Consider the following 25,774-nt stretch of genomic DNA (forward strand, 5'->3'; position numbering starts at 1 on the left):
TAAACACACATCATCCTGTCAGTAAGATAGGAGTTGAACCAAGAAGAGTCTAAGCAAGACATACGAATAGCAGTTTTGATCAATTCTAGTAAAATGTTATCAATCAATCAATCAATGTTTACTCATATAGCCCTAAATCACTAGTGTCTCAAAGGGCTGCACAAACCACTACGACATCCTCGGTAGGCCCACATAAGGGCAAGGAAAACTCACACCCAGTGGGACATCGGTGACAATAATGACTATGAGAACCTTAGAGAGGAGGAAAGCAATGGATGTCGAGCGGGTCTAACATGATACTGTGAAAGTTCAATCCATAATGGATCCAACACAGCCGCAAGAGTCCAGTCCAAAGCGGATCCAACACAGTAGCGAGAGTCCCGTTCACAGCGGAGCCAGCAGGAAACCATCCCAAGCGGAGGCGGGTCAGCAGCGCAGAGATGTCCCCAGCCGATACACAGGCAAGCAGTACATGGCCATGTATGATCGACGGTATCGAAAGCAGCGTTATGATTAAGTGCCAGCAACATGGATGACACATCAGCATCCATAGTTAGCAATAGTTGGTCATTTTTCGAAACAGCTCCTTGATAAGTTTCCAAGGAAGTGGGTCAAGTAAACATGTTTGTTTTTATCCCATTTAAACATCGCAAGAGTTACTCTAGTGTTATTTCATCAAAAAGAGAGAGCCTATTTTGGAGGGGAATATCTGTGGTATATACATTCATATCTGTGTTAATAGAATAGAACCCAATTGTAAGTGATCGAAAAAAAGTTGAGGAAAGTTGTCGTTTTGTTCTTAGGGCATTCTGTTTACATTTAGGCAACATGATGGTGAGAGCGTGCAAAACGAGACAATGTTCAATTTATTTGAGCATCTTCAAGGCCTACTGAAATGAGATTTTCTTATTTAAACGGGGACAGCAGGTCCATTCTATGTGTCATACTTGATCATTTTGCGATACTGCCATATTTTTGCTGAAAGGATTTAGTAGAGAACATCCACGATAAAGTTCGCAACTTTTGGTGGCTAATAAAAAAGCCTTCCCTTTACCGGAAGTAGCAGACGATGACATCACAAGGGTGAGGGCTCCTCACATCCTCACATTGTTTATAATGGGAGCCTCAAGCAGCAAGAGCTATTCGAACCGAAAAAAGACAATTTCCCCATTACTTTGAACGAGGATGAAAGATTCGTGGATGATGATATTGATAGCGAACGACTAGGAAAATTTTTTTTTTTTTTTAAATAAAGTAAAAAAAAAAAGGCAGATGTTTTTAGACACATTTACTAGGATAATTCTGGAAAATCCCTTATCTTTCTATTGTGTTGCTAGTGTTCTAGTGAGATTAAATAGTACCTGATAGTCGGCGGGGTGTGTCCACGGGTGTCTTGACGCCAGTCTCTGAGGGAAGTCGACGGCAGCTGCATGGAATGCGCAAGCTCAGCTGATCTCCGGTAAGAGGCGACTTTTTACCACAATTTTCTCACCGAAACCTGCCGGTTGACAAGTGGTGGGGAACCATGTTCGCTTGACCGCTCTGATCCACAGTAAAGCTTCACCTCTGGGAATTTTAAACAAGGAAACACTGTGTGTTTGTGTGGCTAAAGGCTAAAGCTTCCCAACTCCATCTTTCTACTTTGACTTCTCCATTATTAATTGAACAAATTGCAAAAGATTCAGCAACACAGATGTCCAGAATACTGTTTAATTGCGCGATGGAAAGAGACGACTTTTAGCCGCAAATGGTGCTGCGCTAATATGTCCTGTGCAGTCCGCGGCGTCATCAACAAAAAACTCTGCGGGAAATTTAAAATTATAATTTAGTCAACTAAAAAGGCCGTATCGGCATGTGTTGCAATGTTAATATTTCATCATTGATATATAAACTATCAGACTGCGTGGTCGGTAGTAGTGGGTTTCGATTATTTTTTAATCGTTGTTCACCAATGTTAGTTTCTGTGTTGTCAACATTACTGCGTTAGGATTCAAGAAACTTTATTGTCACGCAGCACACATGAGATTGCACGAAATGTAGTATCCGAGGTCCCAGATTTGACCCATTTATTATCAGTATGTATGTAACAATGTAAATAGAATAGGATACAAATATAGTAGCTTTTAAATTGCATAGTTTTTTTTTGGGTGTATCAATACTTCTTGGCAAGGTTGTGTTAATGCCAAACATTGCCACGCGTTGCTATTGTTGTGATTCCAGGATGCAGAGAATGTAGGCAGAGTGCAAGCAGGCGGTCCCTTTATTAGGTACCGGGCAGAAGAAAAGCAGCACAGGTCTCGCAGGAACTCAAAACGCAAGCGAACACTTTGGCATACAGAAGACAATGAACTGGCACTGAAGGAGGGAACAACAATGAGGAACAAGTGTGCTGGCGGGACAAAGGACATCAAGTAAAGGAGCTGCAAAACACATAGATCAAATAGGAAATCCTACCAAAACAAGAGCACCAGGACAGGTTATGATACCAAACCCGGAAATTACAAAGTCATGTGGGATCATGACACACACTACAGCAGGGGTCACCAAGGCGGTGCCCGCGGGAACCAGGCAGCCCGTAAGGACCAGATGAGTCGCCCGCTGGCCTGTTCTAAAAATAGCTCAAATAGCAGCACTTACCAGTGAGCTGCCTCTGTTTTTTAAATTTAATTTATTTACTGGCAAGCTGGTCCTGCTTTACTCGACATTTTTAATTCTAAGAGAGACAAAACTCAAATAGAATTTGAGAATCCAAGAAAATATTTTAAAGTCTTGGTCTTCACTTGTTTAAATACATTCATTTATTTTTTTACCTTGCTTCTTATAACTTTCAGAAAGACAATTTTTAGAGAAAAAATACAACCTTAAAATGATTTTAGGATTTTTAAACACATATACCTTTTTACCTTTTAAATTCCCTCTTCTTCTTTCCTGACATTTTAAATCAATGTTCAAATAAATTGATTTTTTTTATTGTAAAGAATGATAAATACATTTTAATTTAATTCTTCATTTTAGCTTCTGTTTTTTCGACAAAGAATATTTGTGAAATATTTCTTCAAACTTATGATTAAAATTCAAAAAAAATATTACGGCAAATCTACAAAATCTTTAGAATCAAATTTTAATCTTATTTCGAAGTCTTTTGAATTTCTTTAAAAAATTTTGGTTCTGGAAAATCTGGAAGAAATAATGATTTGTCTTTGTTAGAAATATAGCTTGGTCCAATTTGTTATATATTCTAACAAAATGCAGAATGGATTTTAACCTATTTAAAACATGTCATCAAAATTCTAAAATTAATCTTAATCAGGAAAAATTACTAATGATGTTCCATAAATTCTTTTTTTTTAATTTTTTTCAAAAAGATTCGAATTAGCTAGTTTTTTTTCTACTTTTCTCCAGTTGAATTTTGAATTTTAAAGAGTCGAAATTGGAGATAAACTATGTTTCAAAATGTAATTTTAATTTTTTTTCCTGTTTTCTCATCTTTTAAACCGTTCAATTAAGTGTTTTTTTCATCATTTATCCTCCACAAAAAAACTCCCGTGAAATGACATAAAATGTAGGACGGAATGACATACAGAAATACCCTTCCATCAATCCATTTTCTACCGCTTATTCCCTTTTGGGGTCACGGGCGGCGCTGGCGCCTATCTCAGCTACAATCGGGCGGAAGGCGGGGTACACCCTGGACAAGTCGCCACCTCATCGCAGGGCCAACACAGATAGACAGACAACATTCACACTCACATTCACACACTAGGGCCAATTTAGTGTTGCCAATCAACCTATCCCCAGGTGCATGTCTTTGGAAGTGGGAGGAAGCCGGAGTACTCGGAGGGAACCCACGCATTCACGGGGAGAACATGCAAACTCCACACAGAAAGATCCCGAGCCTGGATTAGAACCCAGGACTGCAGGAACTTCGTATTGTGAGGCAGACGCACTAACCCCTCTGCCACCGTGAAGCCCTACAGAAATACCCATTTTATATATATATATATATATATATATATATATATATATATATATATATATATATATATATATATATATATATATATATATATATATATATATATATATATATATATATATATATATATATATATATATATTTTTTTTTTTTTTTTTTTTTTCTTTTTTTTATTAAAGGTAAATTGAGCAAATTGGCTATTGCTGGCAATTATTTAAGTGTGTATCAAACTGGTAGCCCTTTGCATTAATCAGTACCCAAGAAGTAGCTCTTGGTTTAAAAAAGGTTGGTGACCCCTGCACTACAACAACAACTTTTTTAACAACTATTTTCCCTTTATGATGGACACACCTAGGCCATGTCCACACAAACTCGGAGAGTTTCAAAAACTCATATTTGGGGTTAAAAGTGTACCAAAGCGTACTTTCAAAACTGTCTTATCTCTACACACAAACACATACACTTGATTCTTTGCACATTTTGTCCAATCAGAAGCCGATAAAAAGCTAGATAACTGACTCTTTGCAGCATTACTCCTCCTATTATGTTTATTTTGATCGACTTTAGATGTACAACGACATGTACATTATCTTTAAAACCAGCCTGCACGACCACAGATAACTGGGAACATTATTAAAGAGCGAATGCACGCCTGTGCTGCTGAAACCCAACACTCATAGAATTATAACGTGTTCCGCAACATGATAATATATTACATGAGCAGTGAAGTGTACATTATTTCTAAAATCAGCACACACTTACGAGCCAAAGAAACACTTTTGCATGCCTTAAGTGCTTATATAAAGCACACGGACGTGTGTGTGCCGCTGCAAAACTCTCGTGAAATTATAACGCATTTAATCATGGATATAGTGATATGGCACATGTGCAATAAAGTTTATATTGTCTTTAACATCACTACACACTACAAAGAAGATGCTACATCATGTTTTTTTTAGTTGCTTGGTGGGTTTTTTTACGCGTGTCCTCGGTCAGGCCCAGCTTTATCTACAAAAGTGGAACCAACATACGTAAGTTTACTTCATGATCTGTAAACAAGGACTAAAAACATGAGCTAATCGTGCATCTTTCTTATAGCAAAGAGCAAAAAGTCTTGCTTGTCAAAATGTTCCCATCAGGTGGAGAAATAACAGCGATCGTATCCTAAATTATACCATACCAACTTTATTTATAAAGCCCTTTAAAAACAACCACAGTTGAAAAACAAAAGGCTGTACATCACAAAGAAATACAGGCAAAGGACAGACTAAAATATAACATTTAAAACAGAGGTACAATACACACACACACACATTTATGTTTATACATATATACAGTATATATATATACAGTATATACATCAGGAATGTGAGTCTTTGGGTGTCCCACGATTCGATTCAATATCGATTCTTGGGGTCACGATTCAATTATATATCGATTTTTTTTTTATTCAACGCGATTCTCGATTCAAAAACGATATTTTTCCGATTCAAAACGATTCTGTATTCATTCAATACATAGGATTTCAGCAGGATCTACCCCAGTCTGCTGACATGCTAGCAGAGTTGTAGATTTTTGTAAAAAGCTTTTATAATTGTAAAGGACAATGTTTTATCAACTGACTGCAATAATGTAAATGTATTTTAACTATTAAATGAACCAAAAATATGACTTATTTTATCTTTGTGAAAACATTGGACACAGTGTGTTGTCAAGCTTATGAGATGCGATGCAAGTGTAAGCCACTGTGACACTATTGTTCTTTTTTTAATTTTTTATAAATGTCCAATGATAATGTAAATGATGGATTTTTAATCACTACTATGCTGAAATTATCACTAATGATACTGTTGTTGATAATATTCATTTTTGTTTCACTACTTTTGGTTTGTTCTGTGTCGTGTTTGTGTCTCCTCTCAATTGCTCTGCTTATTGCAGTTCTGAGTGTTGCTGGGTCAGGTTTGGTTTTGGAATTGGATCGCATTGTTAGGGTATTGCTGTGTATTGTTTTTTTGGATTGATAAAAAAAAAAAAAAAATCGATTTATAAAAAAATTTGAATTGATTCTGAATCGCACAATGTGCGAATCGTGATTCATATTGGAATCGAATTTTTCCCCACACCCCTAATATGTGCGTATATATATATATATATACATACATACATACATATATACATACATACATACAGGTGCTGTTCATATTATTAGAATATCATGAAAAAGTTGATTTATTTCAGTAATTATATTCAGAACATGAAACTTACATATTATATCAATTCATTACACACATAGTGATATATTTGAAATGTTTATTTCTTTAAATTTTGATGATTAGTACTGACAATTACCGAAAATTCCAAATTCAGTATCTCAGAAAATTTGAATATTAGTTACGACTAGTACCAAAAATATTTTTTAGAAATGTGGGCCAACTGAAAAGTATGAACATGGAAAGTTTCAGCATGTACGGCAATCAATACTTAGTTGCAGCTCCTTTTGCCTGAATTGCTGCAGCAATACGGCGTGGCATGGAGTCCACCAGTCTGTTGCACTCCTCAGGTGTTATGAGAGCCCAGGTTGCTTTAATAGTGGCCTTCAGCTCTTCAGCATCGTTGGGTCTGGCATCTCGCATCTTCCGCTTCACAATACCCCGTAGGTTTTCTATGGGGTTAAGGTCAGGTGAGTTTGCAGGCCAATCAAGAACAGGGATACCATGGTCCTTAAACCGGGTACTGGTAGATTTGCCACTGTGTGCAGGTGCCAAGTCATGTTGGAAAATGAAATCTTCACCTCCATAAAATTGGTCTGCGGCAGGCAGCATAAAGTGTTCTAAAACTTCCTGGTAGACTGCTGCATTGACCCTAGACCTCAGGAAACACAGTGGACCAACACCAGCAGATGACATGGCACCCCAGACCATTACCGATTGTGGAAATTTGACACTGGACTTCAGGCAACCTGTATTCTGTGCCTCTCCTGTCTTCCTCCAGACTCTGGGACCTTGATTTCCAAAGGAGATACAACATTTACTTTCATCTGAAAACATAACTTTGGACCACTCAGCAGCAGTCCAGTCCTTTTTGTCTTGAGCCCAGGCGAGACGCTTTTGACGTTGTCTCTTATTCAAGAGTGGCTTTACACAAGGAATGCGACAGCTGAAGCCCATATCTTGCATACGTCGGTGCGTGGTGGTTCTTGAAGCACTGATTCCAGCTGCAGTCCACTCTTTGTGGATCTCCCCCACATTTTGAATCGGTTTTGTTTGACAATCCTCTCCAGGGCGCGGTTATCCCTCTTGCTTGTACACTTTTTTCTACCACATCATTGTCTTCCCTTCGCCTCTCTATTAATGTGCTTGGACACAGAGCTCAGGGAATATCCAACCTCTTTGGCAATGACCTTTTGTGTCTTGCCCTCCTTCTTTAAAGTATCAATGGTCATCTTTTGGACAGTTGTCAAGTCAGCAGTCTTCCCCATGATTGTGTGTCATACAGAATCAAAACGAGAGACCATTTAAAGGCTTTTCCAGGTGTTTTGAGTTAGTTAGCTAATTAGACTGTGGCACCAGGTGTCTTCAATATCTGACCTTTTCACCTTATTCTAATTTTCTGAGATGTTGAACTTAGGGTTTTCATTGGTTGTCAGCTGTAATCATCTCCTTTTTGGCAAAAAACACTTGAAATGTATCAGTCTGTTTGGAATGAATGTATACATTCTACAAGTTTGACTATCTAAATGGAATTAATGAAATAAATCAACTTTTTCATGATATTGTAATAATATGACCAGCACCTGTATATATACACACACACACACACACACACACACACACACACACACACACACACACACACACACACACACACACACACACACAAACACACACACACACACACACACACACACACACACACACACACACACACACACACACACAAATAAACTGCAAATATATTAGTAACTACATAGGGCTTATTTTCAGTGATGTGCAGCCATTAGTGGTCTGGACTATTTGATTGTGAACAAAGGACTTCAGAGAAGACACAAATGCTAATTAGAGCATCGTTGAGACTCTTTAGCATTTCAAAGCTTCAGGATTCTACAAAACACAACAAAGCGAGCGTGGGATTATCGTTCAATGAGGCCGCAACATGTCCTTCTAACAATATGCAAATGTGGACAGTCGCACGATGTTGTCTCCACCTTCACCAGCGCCACACATTGAAGCTGCATCAGTCGGGAGCTCAGTTGTTGTCTTGCTTGTGGGCCTGCTTGGCTCTGCTGGCGTTCTGGGTGACTGTGGATAAAGATGAGCCGGTCATGCTGGCCGTCTCCACAATCTCGATGTCCTTACAGGTCAGACATGCCACCAGCTTCTGGCGGGGGGCGCTTTGTGCAAAGAAAAACTCATGAGACACACCGGCCAGCATCGCTCCCAGCACTGGTCCGATCCAGTACACCTGCAGGTGGACACAAACAGATGCTTCATACGTTCATTATTGGGGTCGCTTGCAGTGGTCAACACGTGCACTGAAAGTTGTGCACAATGCTTGACTTATTTAGCTAGGTGAGAGGTGCAAAATATTAGGAACAGCTCAAAAGGCATATTTGTTGTTGTAATTCCTTTTTTTGACTGAGTTTGATAATACACATATTAAACTACTCAAAGGGACAAGTTTGTTTTCAATTTTGTACGAGCTTCCGAATCTGCAGATTACTCATTTGAGTCTAATAAACGTTTGCATGTAAAAAAAAACGTGCAAAATTGTTCGCACACCTAAAGTCGATCTATTAAACTCGTGCACAGGGGATTGCGTCTCTTATGTTCAAAAATAAGAAGTGCACTATTTAGTATCGGTCGTCATGAATGTGCAGAATACATGCTGATCATCAGAGCAGCCACGATAGTGTGATAAGGAGAAAATAGAATCAGTTAGCATAAGCAGTGTGATCTTTCAAGGCTGAAATTGTTGTGCAGGTGCTTTTTTGCATTCTGAAAGGACGTGCAAACTGGCAGTTGCACAGAAATAGCTGTGATAAAGGACTCACTGCAGCTCCGTTTTACACATATATGGATTGTTAAAAATTCACATATTACACATATGGTTTATTCAGCAATATCACTTTATAATTTTATAGCTGCTGTATGACTTAAGGTGACATATTAGACATATCGTTTATTCAGCAATATCACTTTATAATTTTATAGCTGCTGTATGACTTAAGGTGACATATTAGACATATCATTTTTTTCAGCAATATCATTTTATAATTTTATAGCTGCTGTATGACTTAAGGTGACATATTAGACATCATTTTTTTCAGCAATATCACTTTATAATTTTATAGCTGCTGTATGACTTAAGGTCACATATTAGACATATCATTTTATAATTTTATAGCTGCTGTATGACTTGAGGTCACATATTAGACATGTCGTTTATTCAGCAATATTTTATAATTTTATAGCTGCTGAATGACATAAGGGGCTGATTCAAAATATATTCAGTATATTCATTGGCTTTTTTTAATGATATTATTTTTTGAAACAGAACATATACTACTTCTTGCAATATGCATTTTCTTGCGTGTGTACCATTCCAGCGCACACTGGCAGTTAGTTATCTTTCATGAGCGCACCTACAGCGCGGTAAAAAAAAAAAAAAGTAGGTTCAAGTGTCGTTGCACTGCAGGACCGCTTCTAAAATGCCCATAAAATGTGGTAGATATCTGCTGCGCATTTGAAAACATTGCAAAACGCCACAGGTAGGACATAACATGAATGTGCAGTAATCAATCAATCGATCAAACAATGTTTATTTATATAGCCCAAAATCACATCCTCGGTTCAGATCCCACATAAGGGCAAGGAAAAAACTCACAACCCAGTGGGATGACAAAGAGAATGACTATGAGAAACCTTAGAGAGGACCGCAGATGTGGGTGACCCCGCCCCTCCAGGGGAGACCGGATGCAATGGACGTAAATGAGTAAATGAGTGTTTCCATGGTGGAAGGCCCATGGTACACGCAAAAAACATTTAGATAGGACGGTCTGCACCAGTTTAACACTTGAAATCAATTGTAGACGCAGTCTTAGTAGATAATACGTAACACAGCCACAAATAGTGTACGCAATTTCATAGTTTGCACACGCCGTTTAGCGTGTGGTATTTGGATCTCAGCAGATTAGGCATGCTGAATCGTTGATACACTTGACAGCAGCAATATCAGAAATGCGGAAGAACATTTAACAATGCTAACTTTATTCTAACTTGTATCATTTTAATTTTAGTTTTTATCAGTAAAAACAAATGAAATAGTTAAAAGCTCATGTACACAAAGTTATAAAAGACTTCAAAGTGCACCTGCGTTCTTTTTGTAACCCACCATCTATCCATCCATCCATTTTCTACCGCATGTCCCTTTCGGGGCAACCAAGTAGAAAAAAAAATGTCTCCTTATCCAGTAACATACCCTTTCATCGTCATTTTCTTGAAAACATGGGTTTTGACAGGAGTTCTAAGCCCCATGAAAAAAAAAACCCTGTCAGTCAGGGCTACTCGGAAATGTCCCAACTCTACCACCCTACACGTTGCACCTGCTTCAAATTATAGTTCAAGTACGGCCTTGTCTCGTTAGATGAGTGTATCGTCAGACCAATAGTTTTTAGCATACAATTGGCTAATGCATGAAATATAGCCATATGGCAAGGGTCGGCAACCCGCGGCTCCGGAGCCGCATGAGGCTCTTGGATCACTCTGATGTGGCTCAGCTGCATACTTGCCAACCCCCCCAATTTTTCCGGGAGGTTTTCCGGATTTCAGTGCCTCTGCCAGAAATCTCCCCAAGATAACATTCTCAGATTTTCACCCGGACAACATTATTGATGGCGTGCCGTGATGGCAATGCCTTAAACGTCCTCTCGACCATGTCGTCGCGTCCGCTTTAATATTATGCTATCTGAGTGCCGGCCGGCCACATCTAGTGTGCGGCTGCTGACTCAGTGCCCAAGCAACTGCAAGGTATACTTGTTCAACAGCCATACAGGTCACACAGAGGGTGACCATTTAAACAACTTTAACACTCTTACTAATATGTGCCACACTGTCTACCCACACCAAACAAGAATGACAAACACATTTCGGGAGAACATCCGCACTGTAACACAACATAAATACCCAGAATCCCATGCATCCCTAACTCTTCTGGGCTACATTATACACCCCCCCCTCCATGCGTCAGTTGAGGTGGGAGGAGTTGGGGGGGCGGGGTTTGGTGGTAGCGGGGGTGTATAATGTAGCTAGGAAGAGTTTGGGATACATGGGATTCTGGGTATTTGTTCTGTTGTGTTTATATTGTGTTACAGTGCGGATGTTCTCCCGAAATGTGTCTGTCGTTCTTGTTTGGTGTGGTTTCGCAGTGTGGCGCATATTAGTAAGAGTGCTAAAGTTGTTTATATCACAACCCTCAGTGTAACCTATCTGGCTGTTGAACAAGTCTGCCTTGCAGTCGCTTATGTGTGTCTGCAGAAGCCTCGTACAACATGTGAATGGGCTGGTGAGCTGTTTTTACAGTTGTAGAAAGCACTAAACGTATTGTCATCATAGTAGGCCTTATTATTGTTGTTTGAGTGAAAACCAGCGGACAATTGAGAAAATGGTTGCTCTGAAACTCGGTAGTCTCCCGGAAAAATTGCGATGGTTGGCAAATGTGATGTCAAGCGGCATTCAAATAAAACTCGCGGGCTGCATTAATATAAAATTTTCATATTAAGGATCGGGCCGCATGTCTGAGACCCCTGGTTAATGCATAGCACAAAGCGCTGTGTTATTTAATTGTAAATTTCAAAAGAGTCTTGTGGCTCCCATAGTTTTCTTTATTTTGTGAAACGGGTCAAAATAGCTCTTTGAGTGGTAAAGGTTGCCGACCCCTGCTATATGGTAATCATGCTAACAGCATCATGCAACCTGCAAGCAACGTGCTGTGGACAATGTGACAAGTGGAATATTGTGAAAATGACTTATTTATTTATACTTTCTCTTTAAAATACATTTAAAGATGTATTTTAAAATACATTTGTGGGTTCTTCCGAGGATGTCGTAGTCGTAATGATTTGTGCAGTCCTTTGAGACATTTGTGATTTAGGGCTGTATAAATAAACATTGATTGATTGATGATAAAGTATAGTTGTGTAAGAAAATATTTAGCGTTAAGTCTAATTGTATCTAATACTATTTTTTCTACGGTTCGAGGAATTAATCTTTTAAATTGGAATAATCAAATATGCAATCAGTTCAATGTGAAGGCACAATATTTTTTAAAGAGGACCTATGATAAATATTGTCTTCTCTGACTTACAAAAGTTGTAACAAAGTTGGATTAAACAATATCAATTCATGCATGAGCTTGCAAGCAGTTTTGGATGTCCTGTGTTCGCAGGGTTTAGGAGTACTTTTTAACAATGGACCATTTGTACAGTAATACACTTCTGCAGTGGTACATTTACAGTCGGGCAAAAAAGTATTTAGTCAGCCACCGATTGTGCAAGTTCTCCCACTTAAAATGATGACAGAGGTCTGTAATTTTCATCATAGGTACACTTCAACTGTGAGAGACAGAATGTGAAAAAAATCCAGGAATTCACGTTGTAGGAATTTTAACGAATTTATTTGTTAATTATGGTGGAAAATAAGTATTTGGTCAACCATTCAAAGCTCTCACTGATGGAAGGAGGTTTTGGCTCAAAATCTCACGATACATGGCCCCATTCATTCTTTCCTTAACACGGATCAATCGTCCTGTCCCCTTAGCAGAAAAATAGCCCCAAAGCATGATGTTTCCACCCCCATGCTTCACAGTAGGTTTGGTGTTCTTGGGATGCAACTCTGTATTCTTCTTTCTCCAAACACGACGAGTTGAGTTTATACCAAAAAGTTCTATTTTGGTTTCATCTGACCACATGACATTCTCCCAATCCTCTGCTGTATCATCCATGTATCCATTTTGGTATAAACTCAACTCGTCATGTTTGGAGGAAGAAGAATACTGAGTTGCATCCCAAGAACACCATACCTACTGTGAAGCATGGAGGTGGAAACATCATGCTTTGGGGCTTTTTTTCTGCTAAGGGGACAGGACGATTGATCCATGTTAAGGAAAGAATGAATGGGGCCATGTATCGTGAGATTTTGAGCCAAAACCTCCTTCCATCAGTGAGAGCTTTGAATGGTTTACCAAATACTTATTTTCCACCATAATTTACAAATAAATTATTTAAAATTCCTACAATGTGAATTCTTGGGAAAAAAAATCACATTCTGTCTCTCACAGTTGAAGTGTACCTATGATGAAAATTACAGACCTCTGTCATCATTTTAAGTGGGAGAACTTCCACAATCGGTGGCTGACTAAATACTTTTTTGCCCCACTGTATGTGCGCATTATTGGAAATGTGTCTGAGAGCTTCCACCACCTCTGATGAGCCCACACAACCTGCTCTGTGTCTATAAAATAAATATGATCAAATAAATACTTCCTTGTTTATTTGTCCACAACATTAGGGGCCATTAGAAAATTGGATTAGTTGCTGAAATCCCGACGGAAAAAGGGGACGACATTGCGACATTTCGACTTGTTTTTAGGAAACTTCAAGGAAAAGTTAGGCTAAGACATTATATTTTATCTAATCTTGGCATGGATACAATAACGCCGGCGTGGCACAGGCAACAATATAAACGCAGGTTAAAAAAAACGTGTGCAGGTGTACCTATTGTTGTGACCAGGTGAATCTATATCATGTTTAGACAGTTTATTTTCGACCATGTCTATAAAAAAAAACAGTGTGCAGGTGTACCTATTGTTGTGACCAGGTGAATCTATATAATGTCTAAACCAGGGGTGTCAAACTCATTTTAGATGGGGGGCCACATGGAGAAAAATCTACTCCCAGGTGGGCCGGACTGGTAAAATCATGGAACGATAACTTTTACGGATTGTTTTCTTTCTTTAAAAATAGAACAAGCACATTCTGAAAATGTACAAACCATAAAGTTATTGGTTTTTTTACACTTACATGTTGTGGTAAATAGTATTCTACCTATATTTGTTGTTATTTATACTTTCTGAATAAATTATGTGATAATCAGCCAACTCATTGGTGTTTATTTTCAATCTATCAAGATGAAAATATAATATCAAAATCAAATTACAGTATGTTATTTATGTAGTGTTTCCTCGACCGATATACAAACATCATGTAGTTGTTTTATTTACATATGTAGCATCGTTCACAAAGATACAAATAATTGCTATTATGGCATCTAGTGGTTACATTTAGAACAGCAGTTTATTTCACAGAAAAATGTTGGCTCATTTTATACTTAGCAAAGTCATCCCGTGGGCCGGATAAAATCTGTTGGCGGGCCTTATTCGGCCCGCGGGCCTTATGTTTGACACCCCTGGTCTAGACAGTTTATTTTCGACCATGTCTATTAAAAAAAATAGTGTGCAGGTGTACCTATTGTTGTGACCGGGTGAATCTATATAATGTCTAGACAGTTTATTTTCGACCATGTCTAAAAATAAAAATAGGTGTGACGTCTTTAAAGATATATATGTACACACTGTACATTTTCAAAAGATAAGTTACAATAATTTTGAAGAGGGGTGGGGCGTGGGTTTATTTCCAATCTGAGAACACCTCCACATAACATCTTGCAGACGTATGCAGAAAATGTATGCAACATTTACACCAAAGCATATCCAATACACATTACGTGGACCACAAGAGTTTTAAAATGTAGATTAAAATCATCATGTAGTTATTTTTTCTGTGTATTTTATTTCCTGCAGATGCAAATTGCACCAATTGAGTGTTCCACAGCTGTGAGTCTCACCCAGTGGTTCTCCCAGAATCCTGTGATAATGGCAGGACCCAGAGATCGTGCAGGGTTCATACTGGCACCAGAGAACCGGGCCTGCAAAAATGAATAGTAAATGAGCAAAATGAATCACAGTCGTGTCATCTTGTTGTTAATTCATTATACAAACCCCGTTTCCATGAGTTGGGAAATTGTGTTAGATGTAAATATAAATGGAATACAATGATTTGCAAATCATTTTCGACCCATATTCAATTGAATGCACTACAAAGACAACATATTTGATGTTCAAATAATAATTAATTTAGAATTTCATGGCTGCAACACGTGCAAAAGTAGTTGGGAAAGGGCATGTTCACCACTGTGTTACATAGGGTTGGGTATCGAGTATCGATTGGAACCGGGACTAACATTCCAATTCTCCCGGAATCGTTCAAAAGTTTAAATTTCGATTCCTAGTTTCGATACCCAGTCCACTGACCGGAAAAAAATAATAAGTCCGCCGACCGGAAGAAGAAGCCGCTGAACACCAACGAAGAAGCGCCCACCACCGGAAGTGTTAGCATAGCCGAGCCTATATAGCCGAGCGAGTCAGTCAAGCATGGATAGTGGGCGTCGGCGGTCGAAAGTGTGGCTTTATTTTACAAAAAAAAATGAAATATCGGCGAAATGTAACACGTGCGACAGATGTGTTTACACAGATGTGTAAATTACCCAAGCCTTGGCCATTAATAGATAGATAGATAGTACTTTATTGATTCCTTCAGGAGAGTTCCTTCAGGAAAATTAAAATACACCTCCATACCATCACATATGCTGGCTTTTCATCTTTTCGCCTAGAACAATTCGGATGGTTCTTTTCTTTTTTGATCTGGAGGACACAACGTCCACAGTTTCCCACAAAAAATTTAAATGTGGACTCGTCAGACCACAGAACACTTTTCCACTTTGCATCAGTCCATCTTAGATGAGCTGAGGCCCAGCGAAGCTGTCGGCGCTTCTTGGTGTTGTTGATTAATGGCTTTCGCTTTGCATAGTAGAGCTTTAACTTGCACTTACAGATGTAGCGACAAACTGTATTTAGTGACAGTGGTTTTCTGAAGTGTTCCTGAGCCCATGTGGTGATATCCTTTAGAGATTGATGTCGGTTTTTGATGCAGTGCCGTCTGAGGTAATTGAAGGTCACGATCATTCAATGTTGATTTCAGACCATGCTGCTTACATGGTGTGATTTCTCCAGATTCTCTGAACCTTTTGATGATATTATGGACCGTAGATGTTGAAATCCCTAAATTTCTTGCAATCGCACATTGAGAAATGTTGTTCTTAAACTTTTTGACTATTTGCTCACGCAGTTGTGGACAAAGGAGTGTGCCTTGCTCAATCCTTTCTTGTGAAAGACTGAGCATTTTTTGGGAAGCCGTTTTTATACCCAATCATGGCACACACCTGTTCCCAATTAGCCTGCACACCTGTGGGATGTTCCAAATAAGTGTTTGGTGAGCATTCCTCAACTTTCTCAGTATTTACTGCCACCTTTCCAAACTTCTTTGTCACGTGTTGCTGGCATCAAATTCTAAAGTTAATGATTATTTGCACAAAAAAAAAAGTTTTATCAGTTTGAACATCAAGTATGTTGTCTTTGTAGTGCATTCAACTGAATATGGGTTGAAAATGATTTGCAAATCATTGTATTCCGTTCATATTTACATCTAACACAATTTCCCAACTCATATGGAAACGAGGTTTGTACCTGTGAAGGAGGACAATGTGCTGTCCCTGCAAAATAAGTACAGACAGGAAGTTATCCATAAGAACAATGTATTTCTCACCCCTATCATCACTCCAGCAGTGTGTGCCAGTCCAATAGCCAGATTTCCTGGCTCTGAGCTTTCCCTTCGTCGCTGGTCCTCCACTGAGAAGACGGTGAAGACCAACTGGAAGGTGCATAAGACCTCAATGCCGAGCGCCTGAGCTGCATTCAACTCAATCGGTACCTGAGTGGTGAGCGAGGAGGGAGGAAAACAGAGGATTTTTAGCACAATCTTCTGGAAAAATATACCAAAACAGTTGCAGAAACACTTATGAAAAGTGAACGAGAAGTCAGAAAGTCACGCAAAACGTCTTAGCAGGTGTTGAAATCAATCCATCCTTGTCTTTTATAGCAGTGTTTTTTAACCCCTGTGCCGTGGGAAATTATGCAACTACACCTAATTGGTGCAAATAAACATTTTTTGCAAATCAATAATTATAACCTGCAAATAATGTGCCGTTCCTTAGTGTCTGTGCTGTGTAAAACTCGGCAGGGTAACCATGTGATACTCCATGTCAGTAGGTGGCAGCAGGTTGTTAATTGCTTTGCAAAAGTCAAAAAGTGTCAGGTGAGACAAGGATGGTTTGTTGTCATCCCAATATGCAGACCACAGCGGTAGGCAGCGTGCAGGTAAAATGGTATGTACTGCTTAAGCCAAAAATGAACAAAAGGGAAAGGAAAAGGCAATGGCTATGCAAAACAAAAGTAAAACTGAACTGGCTACAAAGTAAACAGAAACAGAATGCTGGACGACAGCAAAAACTTACGACATCCACAAAGTACATCCGTACAATGACATGACAATCAACAATGTCCACACAAGGGAGAATAGCAATAACGTAAATAGCCCTGCTTGATAACACAAAGCAAATGCGTGAATTAGCGCTCAAAAGGACGACATGAAACTGCTACAGGAAAACACCACCAAAATAACAGCGCAAGACAGGAACAAAAGCAAAACACACAGGAAAACACCAACAAACTCAAAATAAGGTACGACGACCTGGTGGAGTTTCATTTTTTTAACGTTCTCTGCTGGTGGTGTGCCTCCGGATTTTTAAATGAAAAACCTGTGCCTTGCCTCACAAAAGGTTGAAAAACACGGTTTTATAGGATAAAGACTTTGGATCCTGCACCGTGCACTCAGAGCAGAGCTGTCCGATTTACTGTAGGTCTGAGAGCATGAACTGATCTGTGCTGAATGCTCGGATGGGAGGCTCAACGTCTTCCAAGACTATCTGAACATTTTAGTTCAGTGTGAATATCACAACCTAATAAAAGAACATTATCAGGCAGGTGTTGAAATAAATGCAAGGGGTGCCCAGAGCCCCCCAGATGGGGTCACCCTAAAGTGAATTATATATAGCGCTTTTCTCTAGTGACTCAAAGCGCTTTACATAGTGAAACCCAATATCTAAGTTACATTTAAACCAGTGTGGGTGGCACTGGGAGCAGGTGGGTAAAGTGTCTTGCCCAAGGACACAACGGCAGTAACTAGGATGGCGGAAGCGGGAATCGAACCTGCAACCCTCAAGTTGCTGGCACGGCCACTCTAGCAACCGAGCTATGCCGCCCCAAAACAACAAAACTGATAACACGCCTTTTTTGCTAAATATTTTGTTCTTTTTTTACATCTTTCTTTCTGGCACTCATCGAGGGTGGACGCTCCCCTTTCCTCTCCCTTATCTCTCCTGCTTGCTTCTTTGTTTTGTCTTGTCTTAACTTTCTTGTTGCCTCTTTTTGCACTGCTCTCCAAATCTAAACATTGGAAATATTTAACTGGCCTCAACAAAATTGACAAGATCTTGGGTTTGGGGGAACCTGCTGTCGTGACGAAGCGGATGTTGCTGGACAAACGACGGACTCTTGGGAGAAGAAGGAGGGCCGCGTGCCTGGCGACCCTTTTCTGTCGACGACGTGAAGATATCCACCTATTCCGAATTATGACAACAGGACGTCTGCTGATTGGAGTAAGCGTTGCTCTGGTTTGTCGACAAATTGGAAGTTGCTGGCAGTCTTCAAAGTACCCCAAAGCTGCCACAAATGATTGGAGGATGCGGGAAGAACTGTGGATTACATCGGACTGTCTACCCCGCAGTTTTGAGGAGCAGTCGTAGACAATTTAGAGTGAAAAGCTAATTTTATTTTCACTCGCATACAAAACATTCTAACTTGGATTGTTTCCCTGGCTTCGAGACTCTCCCTAAGGACAGTGCGGCGAAGACACAACAAACTCCCTTCTTGTCTCTCATGGACACACATCTGTTTTTGTTGACTTTGGACTAGCGACTGCACAGTACATCAAGGCCGTGGAACAGAGACATACTACAGGCCACACATACACACCCCACCACCACCCCAACCCAACGCCCTCGACGAAAATCCCGTAGGGGTGATGAATGGATGGTCAGCGCCTGAGAGCTGCGGCCTACCACCATGACTTTGAACTACCTTCCCTCTGTTGCTAGATATCTCGAGATGCATGTTGTAATATGTATATGTGCTTTGCTATGGAGGTTTTTTCCCCACTCCAGACTGGGCCCCCTTAGGAGCCCAGTCTAGAATGTTTTTTTTTACTCATCCTTCCCCAGCGTTTACCTTTTTCCCATTTTTCACGGGGCGCCTTATGGCAACCCATCAGCGTTCTTGTTCTGTAACCCTGTACACTGTTTGTTTGTCTAATCTTGAACAGGTTTGTGCTGAAAACAAAGTTTTGTTGTACTTGTGCAATGACAATAAAGACCTATCCTATCTTATCATCTAGAAGGAATCTCATATATCCTGATATTATGTATTTGCATCCGTACTTTTTTTTAGCTGTTATTGCACGCTTACAAGATGAAACGTGATATTGTTAGCATTTGTGAACAAACCTTTGTAAACTAAATGGTGAAATAATCAATTGCAGGAGCGATTACGTCACATTTTTTTTTTTTTACATTTCAATGGTTTATTTTATTGGCTGTTGGGGTGATCCCAGGATGCAGAGAATGTAAGCCAAACGCAAGCAGGAGGTCCCTTTATTAGGTACTACGCAAAAGAAAACTAGCACAGGTCAAGCAGGAACTCAGAAAGCAATGAAACACTTTGGTATTTACTAAATAATGAACCAGCGCTGAAAAGGTGAAACTACTCTAGTACTAGGCTAGCTACTCAGTGGCCTAGTGGTTAGAGTGTCTGCCCTGACATCGGTGAGTTCAAACCCCGGCAGAGTCAGATCAAAGACTATAAAAATAGGACCCATTACCTCCCTGCTTGGCACTCAGCATCAAGGGTTGGAATTGGGGGTTAAATCACCAAAAATTATTCCCGGGCGCGACCACGGTTGCTGCTCATTGCTCCCCTCACCTCCCATAGGGTGAACAAGAGTGATGGGTCAAATGCAGAGAATAATATCGCCACACCTTATGTGTGTGTGAGACAATCCCTGGTACTTTAACTTAAGTAAATACAAACCCAATTTCCATATGAGTTGGGAAATTGTGTTAGATGTAAATATCAACGGAATACAATGATTTGAAAATAATTTTCAACCCATATTCAGTTGAATATGCTACAAAGACAACATATTTGATGTTCAAACTGAAAAACATTTTTTGTTTTTACAAATAATCATTAACTTTAGAATGTCATGCCAGCAACACGTGACAAAGAAGTTGAGGAATGTTCATCAAACACTTATTTGGAACATCCCGCAAGTGTGCAGGCTAATTGGGAACAGGTGGGTGCCATGATTGAGAATAAAAACAATGTCCCAAAAAATGCTCAGTCTTTTACAAAAAAGGATGGGGCGAGGTACACCTCTTTGTCCACAACTGCGTGAGCAAATAGACAAAACAGTTTGAGAACAATGTTTCTCAAAGTGCAATTGCAGGAAATTTAGGGATTTCAACATCTACGGTCCATAATATCAAAAGGTTCAGAAAATCTGGAGAAATTACTCCACGTAAGCGGCAATGCCGGAAACCAACATTGAATGACCGAGACCTTCGATCACTCAGACAGCACTGTATCAAAAACAGCCATCAAACTCTAAAGGATATCACCACATGGGCTCAGGAACACTTCAGAAAACCAGTGTCACTAAATACAGTTCGTCGCTACATCTGTAAGTGCAAGTTAAAGCTGTACTATGTAAAGCGAACGCCATTTATCAACAACATTCAGAAACGCTGCCGGTTTGTCTGGGCCCGAAATCATCTAAGATGGACTGATGCAAAGTGGAACAGTGTTCTGTGGTCTGACGAGTTCACATTTCAAATTGTTTTTGGAAATATTCAACATCGTGTCATCCGGACAAAAGGGGAAGCGAACCATCCAGACTGTTATCGACGCAAAGTTCAAAAGCCAGCATCTGTGATGGTATGGGGGTGCATTAGTGCCCAAGGTGGGGGTAACTTTCACATCTGTGAAGGCACCATTAATGCTGAAAGGTACATACAGGTTTTGGAACAACATATGCTGCCATCTAAGCGCCGTCTTTTTCATGGACGCCCCTGCTTATTTCAGCAAGACAATGCCAAGCCACATTCAGTCCGTGTTACAACACCGTGGCTTCGTAAAAAAAAGAGTACGGGTACTTTCCTGGCCCGCCTGCAGTCCAGACCTGTCTCCCATCGAAAATGTGTGGCGTATTATGAAGCGTAAAATACGACAGCGGAGACCCCGGACTGCTGAACGACTGAAGCTCTACATAAAACAAGAATGGGAAAGAATTCCACTTTCAAAGCTTCAACAATTAGTTTCCTCAGTTCCCAAACGTTTATTGAGTGTTGTTAAAAGAAAAGGTGATGTAACAAAGTGGTGAACATGCCCTTTCCCAACTACTTTGGCACGTGTTGCAGCCATGAAATTCTAAGTTAATTATTATTTGCAAAAACAAAATAAAGTTTATGAGTTTGAACATCAAATATCTTGTCTTTGTAGTGCATTCAATTAAATATGGGTTGAAAAGGATTTGCAAATCATTGCATTCCGTTTATATTTACATCTAACACAATTTCCCAACTCATATGGAAACTGAGTTCGTACAACGTATAGTAAAAAGCCTGTTGTCTGTTTCCTGTGTCGCGGACTCAACGTCTCGGTCCAGAATATATAAAGTCACCTTAAACAAATGGACAATGAAGGGGAAGGAAAAAGAGTGTGGAGTGTCCAGACCCGATATCTAGATCCCTAGTTTGCCGGGTGTCAAATGTTCTTTATCACATTACTTACGTGTCTATTAAAGATTTGATTGATTTACGACGTCTCAGATCTGGTTTACTACAATAGGGCCCCACAGCACACTGGATTACAGTTAATTGAAACACCACAACACTGGATATTGTTCAGATAAGTTACATTTAAGAACTTGCACACAAAGCAACACTGGAGGTGACTATGACCTGCGCATTTTCCGCACATGCGTATTAGGTCGCGTTGCGCCGGGGGACGGAGGGTGGGGGTCTTAAAGGGTGGTATTGTTGTGTGTGGACACGGATAAGGTTAGGTGTAATTTACCGTGGATAACCTTAACCGGTTTAGTGTAAACGGGGGCTTAGTCATGGTTGGCCACAAAATGAATGAGTATTAACTTTTTAAAAGTAACAATGGGTTAGTTTTTTTCATTGAACCCTCCTTATTAAACGCATCTCGGATACATACGAGATGAAACCTGTAGATTAGGCACATTTGAACAAAAGACAATGAGCCTAATCAGACTTTGTACTCAACAATTCTTCACTGAAATACAGACGAGTTGTCAAGAGCACGGCGGTAGCCATGGCGACATGACCCCAAGATGCAGCAGATGGAAGTAACAATGAATATTCTTTAATGTAACAAACGAAAGCATACTCACGAGGGAATAGGTGAACACACAGCTGATAGTGACGAGAAACAAAAGAAGGTGAGTGCAAACGTAATTGCTTTGAGAAAAGCAACTAAGCATAAGGCCAAGCAGAGCCTTTGCATAACAATACAATGATCTGGCGCGGTCTTTCAGACACATCTGCACCCGGTTGCCAATCAGGCAGCAGCTGCGGACACCTGTGCATGGCACGAGGAAGTGTAAATTACAAAATAAAAGCACAGCACAGGACCACACAAAGAGAAAACATAAGCATAAGTCCCAAACAGTTCCATGTTGGCACTTTCACTTGATTCAAATTAAAGTTAAAGTTAAAGTACCACTGATTCTCACACACATACTAGATGTGGCGAAATTATTCTCTGCATTTGACCCATCACCGTTGATTACCGTTGGGAGGTGAGGGGAGCAGTGGGCAGCAGCGGTGCCGCGCCCGGGAATCATTTTTGGTGATTTAACCCCCATTTCCAACCCTTAATGCTAAGTGCAAAGCGGGGAGGTAATGGGTCCCATTTTTATAGTCTTTGGCATGACTCGACCGGGATTTGAACTCACAACCTACCGATCTCAGAGCGGACACTCTAACCACTAGGCCACTGATTCCTCCATGGGACCTGCTCATTGCTCATGTGAGACAATTCCACCATTTTTTAAAGGCCTACTGAAATGAGATTTTCTTATTTAAACGGGGATAGCAGGTCCATTCTATGTGTCATACTTGATCATTTCGCGATATTGCCATATTTTTGCTGAAAGGATTTAGTAGAGAAGATCCACGATGAAGTTTGCAACTTTTGGTCGCTAATAGAAAAGCCCTGCCTTTACCGGTAGTATGTGTGTGTGACGTCACACGTTGCAGGGCTTTACACATATTCACATTGTTTTTAATGGGAGCCACCAGCAGTAAGAGCAATTCGGACCGAGAAAGCAACAATTTCCCCATTAATTTGACCGTGGATGAAAGATTTGTGAATTAGGATATTGTTAGTGAAGGACTAGAAAAAAAAAAAATTTAATAAAAAAGCGACAGCTCCGGGCGGCAGCAGTGTGAGCGTTTAGGATGTAATTAGACACATTTACAAGGATAATTCTGGAAGATCCCTTATCTGCTTATTATTTTAATAGTGTTTTAGTGAGATTGTAAAGTCATACCTCGAGGTCGGATGGCTGCGGTGAACACGCAGTGTCTCAGAGAGAAGCCGAGGAGCCAAGCTCACAGCTGCCTTTTAAACAGTTGCTGCAAGGCGACGAATAATCCACTGATGTCTCCGGTAAGATATATATCACAAGTTCCCCATCCAAAAACATGCTGGTTGACATAGAGAAAACATGTTCGCTTGACCGCTCTGTGTTAAAAACAAATAAACACCGGCTGTGTCTCGGTGCTAAAGACAGCTGCAATACACCGCTTTCCACCAACAACATTGTTCTTTATAGTCTCCATTGTTAAATGAACAAATTGCAAAAGATTCAGCAACACAGATGTCGAAAATACTATGTCATTACGCCATGAACAGAGACGACTTTTAGCCGTGTTTGGTGCAGCGCAAATATTTCCTTACAGTCCGTGACGTCACGCGTACGCGTCATCATTCCGCGACGTTTTCAACAAGAAACTCGCGGGAAATTTAAAATTGCAATTTAGTAAACTAAAAAGCCGTATTGGCATGTGTTGCAATGTTAATATTTCATCATTGATATATAAACTATTAGACTGCGTGGTCGGTAGTAGTGGGTTTCAGTAGGCCTTTAAATATTTTTTTCTAGGTAGCAAGCCTTTGGAATATGGTTCAGTTTGTCTCGCTACAGTCTACATTAATCCAGTTTATTGCTGCCTTTCACATTGGAAACAAAGTCTCTATCTAACAAGTATGTCTACCCACAATGCATTGCAAAATCACGTGGCCTTTTCAAGCCCTATTACGTTGGACTTTCGCGCTTCTACGGGACATTTTAGGAGAACAAACCTTATTGACAAAAAAGTCCGCGTCGCTTTTTAGGGGCAGGGCCAGGTAGAGGGCCCCGGACCCTAAACAAGCCCCCAAACATTGGGCTGTGATGTAGACGACGGCTGTGAGGACGTCCAGCCGCCGTGTGGCCAGCAGAGCCAGAGTGACTGCAGGGTTCACCTGAGAACACACACACACACACGCACACACACACACACACACACACGGGTTGAAAGTTCACCCAAAACAAAAATGGCGATAAAGTTGACACCTGAGAGTGAGACCTGCGCGCCGCTTATTTCCCCAAAACAGTGTCCGAGTGCAACAATCACCACACCGAGGGCCACCGCCGGGTACAGGGGTCCCTCGGGGGACTGTCCAGGACCCGGCACAGACGCACCCAAGACGGCGCTCACCAGCACCAGCGTGCCGAGCAGCTCCGCCATCATGGCCTTCCAGAACTGACGACTGCGCAGCTCCTCGGAGCAAAGACCCACAAACAAAGTGGAGAGTTTAAAGGACATGCTGCAGATCACACAACTTGTTTGCGTTCAGCCTCCCCCCCCCCCCCACATAAATCACTAAAACAAGGTTGAACCAAACAGGAAATAAGTGAAGATGCTCACCTCACGCCACATCCTTTCAACACCCACAGAGTGCCTCGTCAGGGGCGTCTTTCGCTGGTGCGGCCGTCTGTTGGGCTGTGAGGCGCTCAGGGTCGTCACTCCATCCCTCGTTAGCGTCTGAGAGTCCTCTGATGAGCGCAGCCTCCTCCCACACACCCCCCCTCCTCCTCCATATCACACACCTCAGTGTGTAGTGTGCACATTAGTCATCATGGCCATGAAAGCGTGTGTTTGTGTGTGTGGTGTCTTATCTGTCTCGTCTGACGGATTCCTCTCCACATGTCTTGGGTGACCTTGAGCAATTAGGTCCATCTTGAAGGAGCTTTAAGGTGAAGTGATTGTGTTTTCTCCAGAATGGCATCATGCAATTGGAAGAGAGAATTGTGCAAAAGACAAAGTCATTTGTATAAATACGCTGGTGTTTTAACTGATGACTACCTCACTTTTAAACCTTTTATTGATAAACTAGTGAAGAAACTGACACTTCAAATTGGGAGTTTTTGTTCTGTAATAAGAGATGTTTTCTTCTCTTTTTTAATCGGTGCTAAATGATGGTGGCCTTTTTTTATATGAATGCTACTCGTTCTTCTTTGATGTTCATCACAAACTGGAGAGCCATGACACACTACTGTGACCCTCTGTCATTGGTACACTTTTATTTGCAAGGCTTTTCTAC

At 40.5% G+C, this 25,774-nt stretch overlaps 1 protein-coding gene across 1 annotated transcript; it reads right to left on the reverse strand.

Annotated features, from left to right (window-relative positions):
• Positions 1–6,164: 6,164 nt before the first annotated feature.
• Positions 6,165–25,229, reverse strand: LOC133555095 (aquaporin-4). The gene is made up of 6 exons (XM_061904574.1): positions 25,099–25,229; positions 24,757–24,951; positions 24,491–24,652; positions 16,692–16,856; positions 14,875–14,955; positions 6,165–8,437 (listed from the first exon to the last, which is right to left on the reverse strand). The coding sequence occupies exons 1-6, from the start codon at positions 25,108–25,110 to the stop codon at positions 8,222–8,224; spliced, it is 831 nt and encodes a 276-aa protein (XP_061760558.1). The 5' UTR covers positions 25,111–25,229; the 3' UTR covers positions 6,165–8,221.
• Positions 25,230–25,774: the final 545 nt, after the last annotated feature.

This window comes from Nerophis ophidion, linkage group LG06, assembly GCF_033978795.1.
Source record: "Nerophis ophidion isolate RoL-2023_Sa linkage group LG06, RoL_Noph_v1.0, whole genome shotgun sequence".
Taxonomy (NCBI): domain Eukaryota; kingdom Metazoa; phylum Chordata; class Actinopteri; order Syngnathiformes; family Syngnathidae; genus Nerophis; species Nerophis ophidion.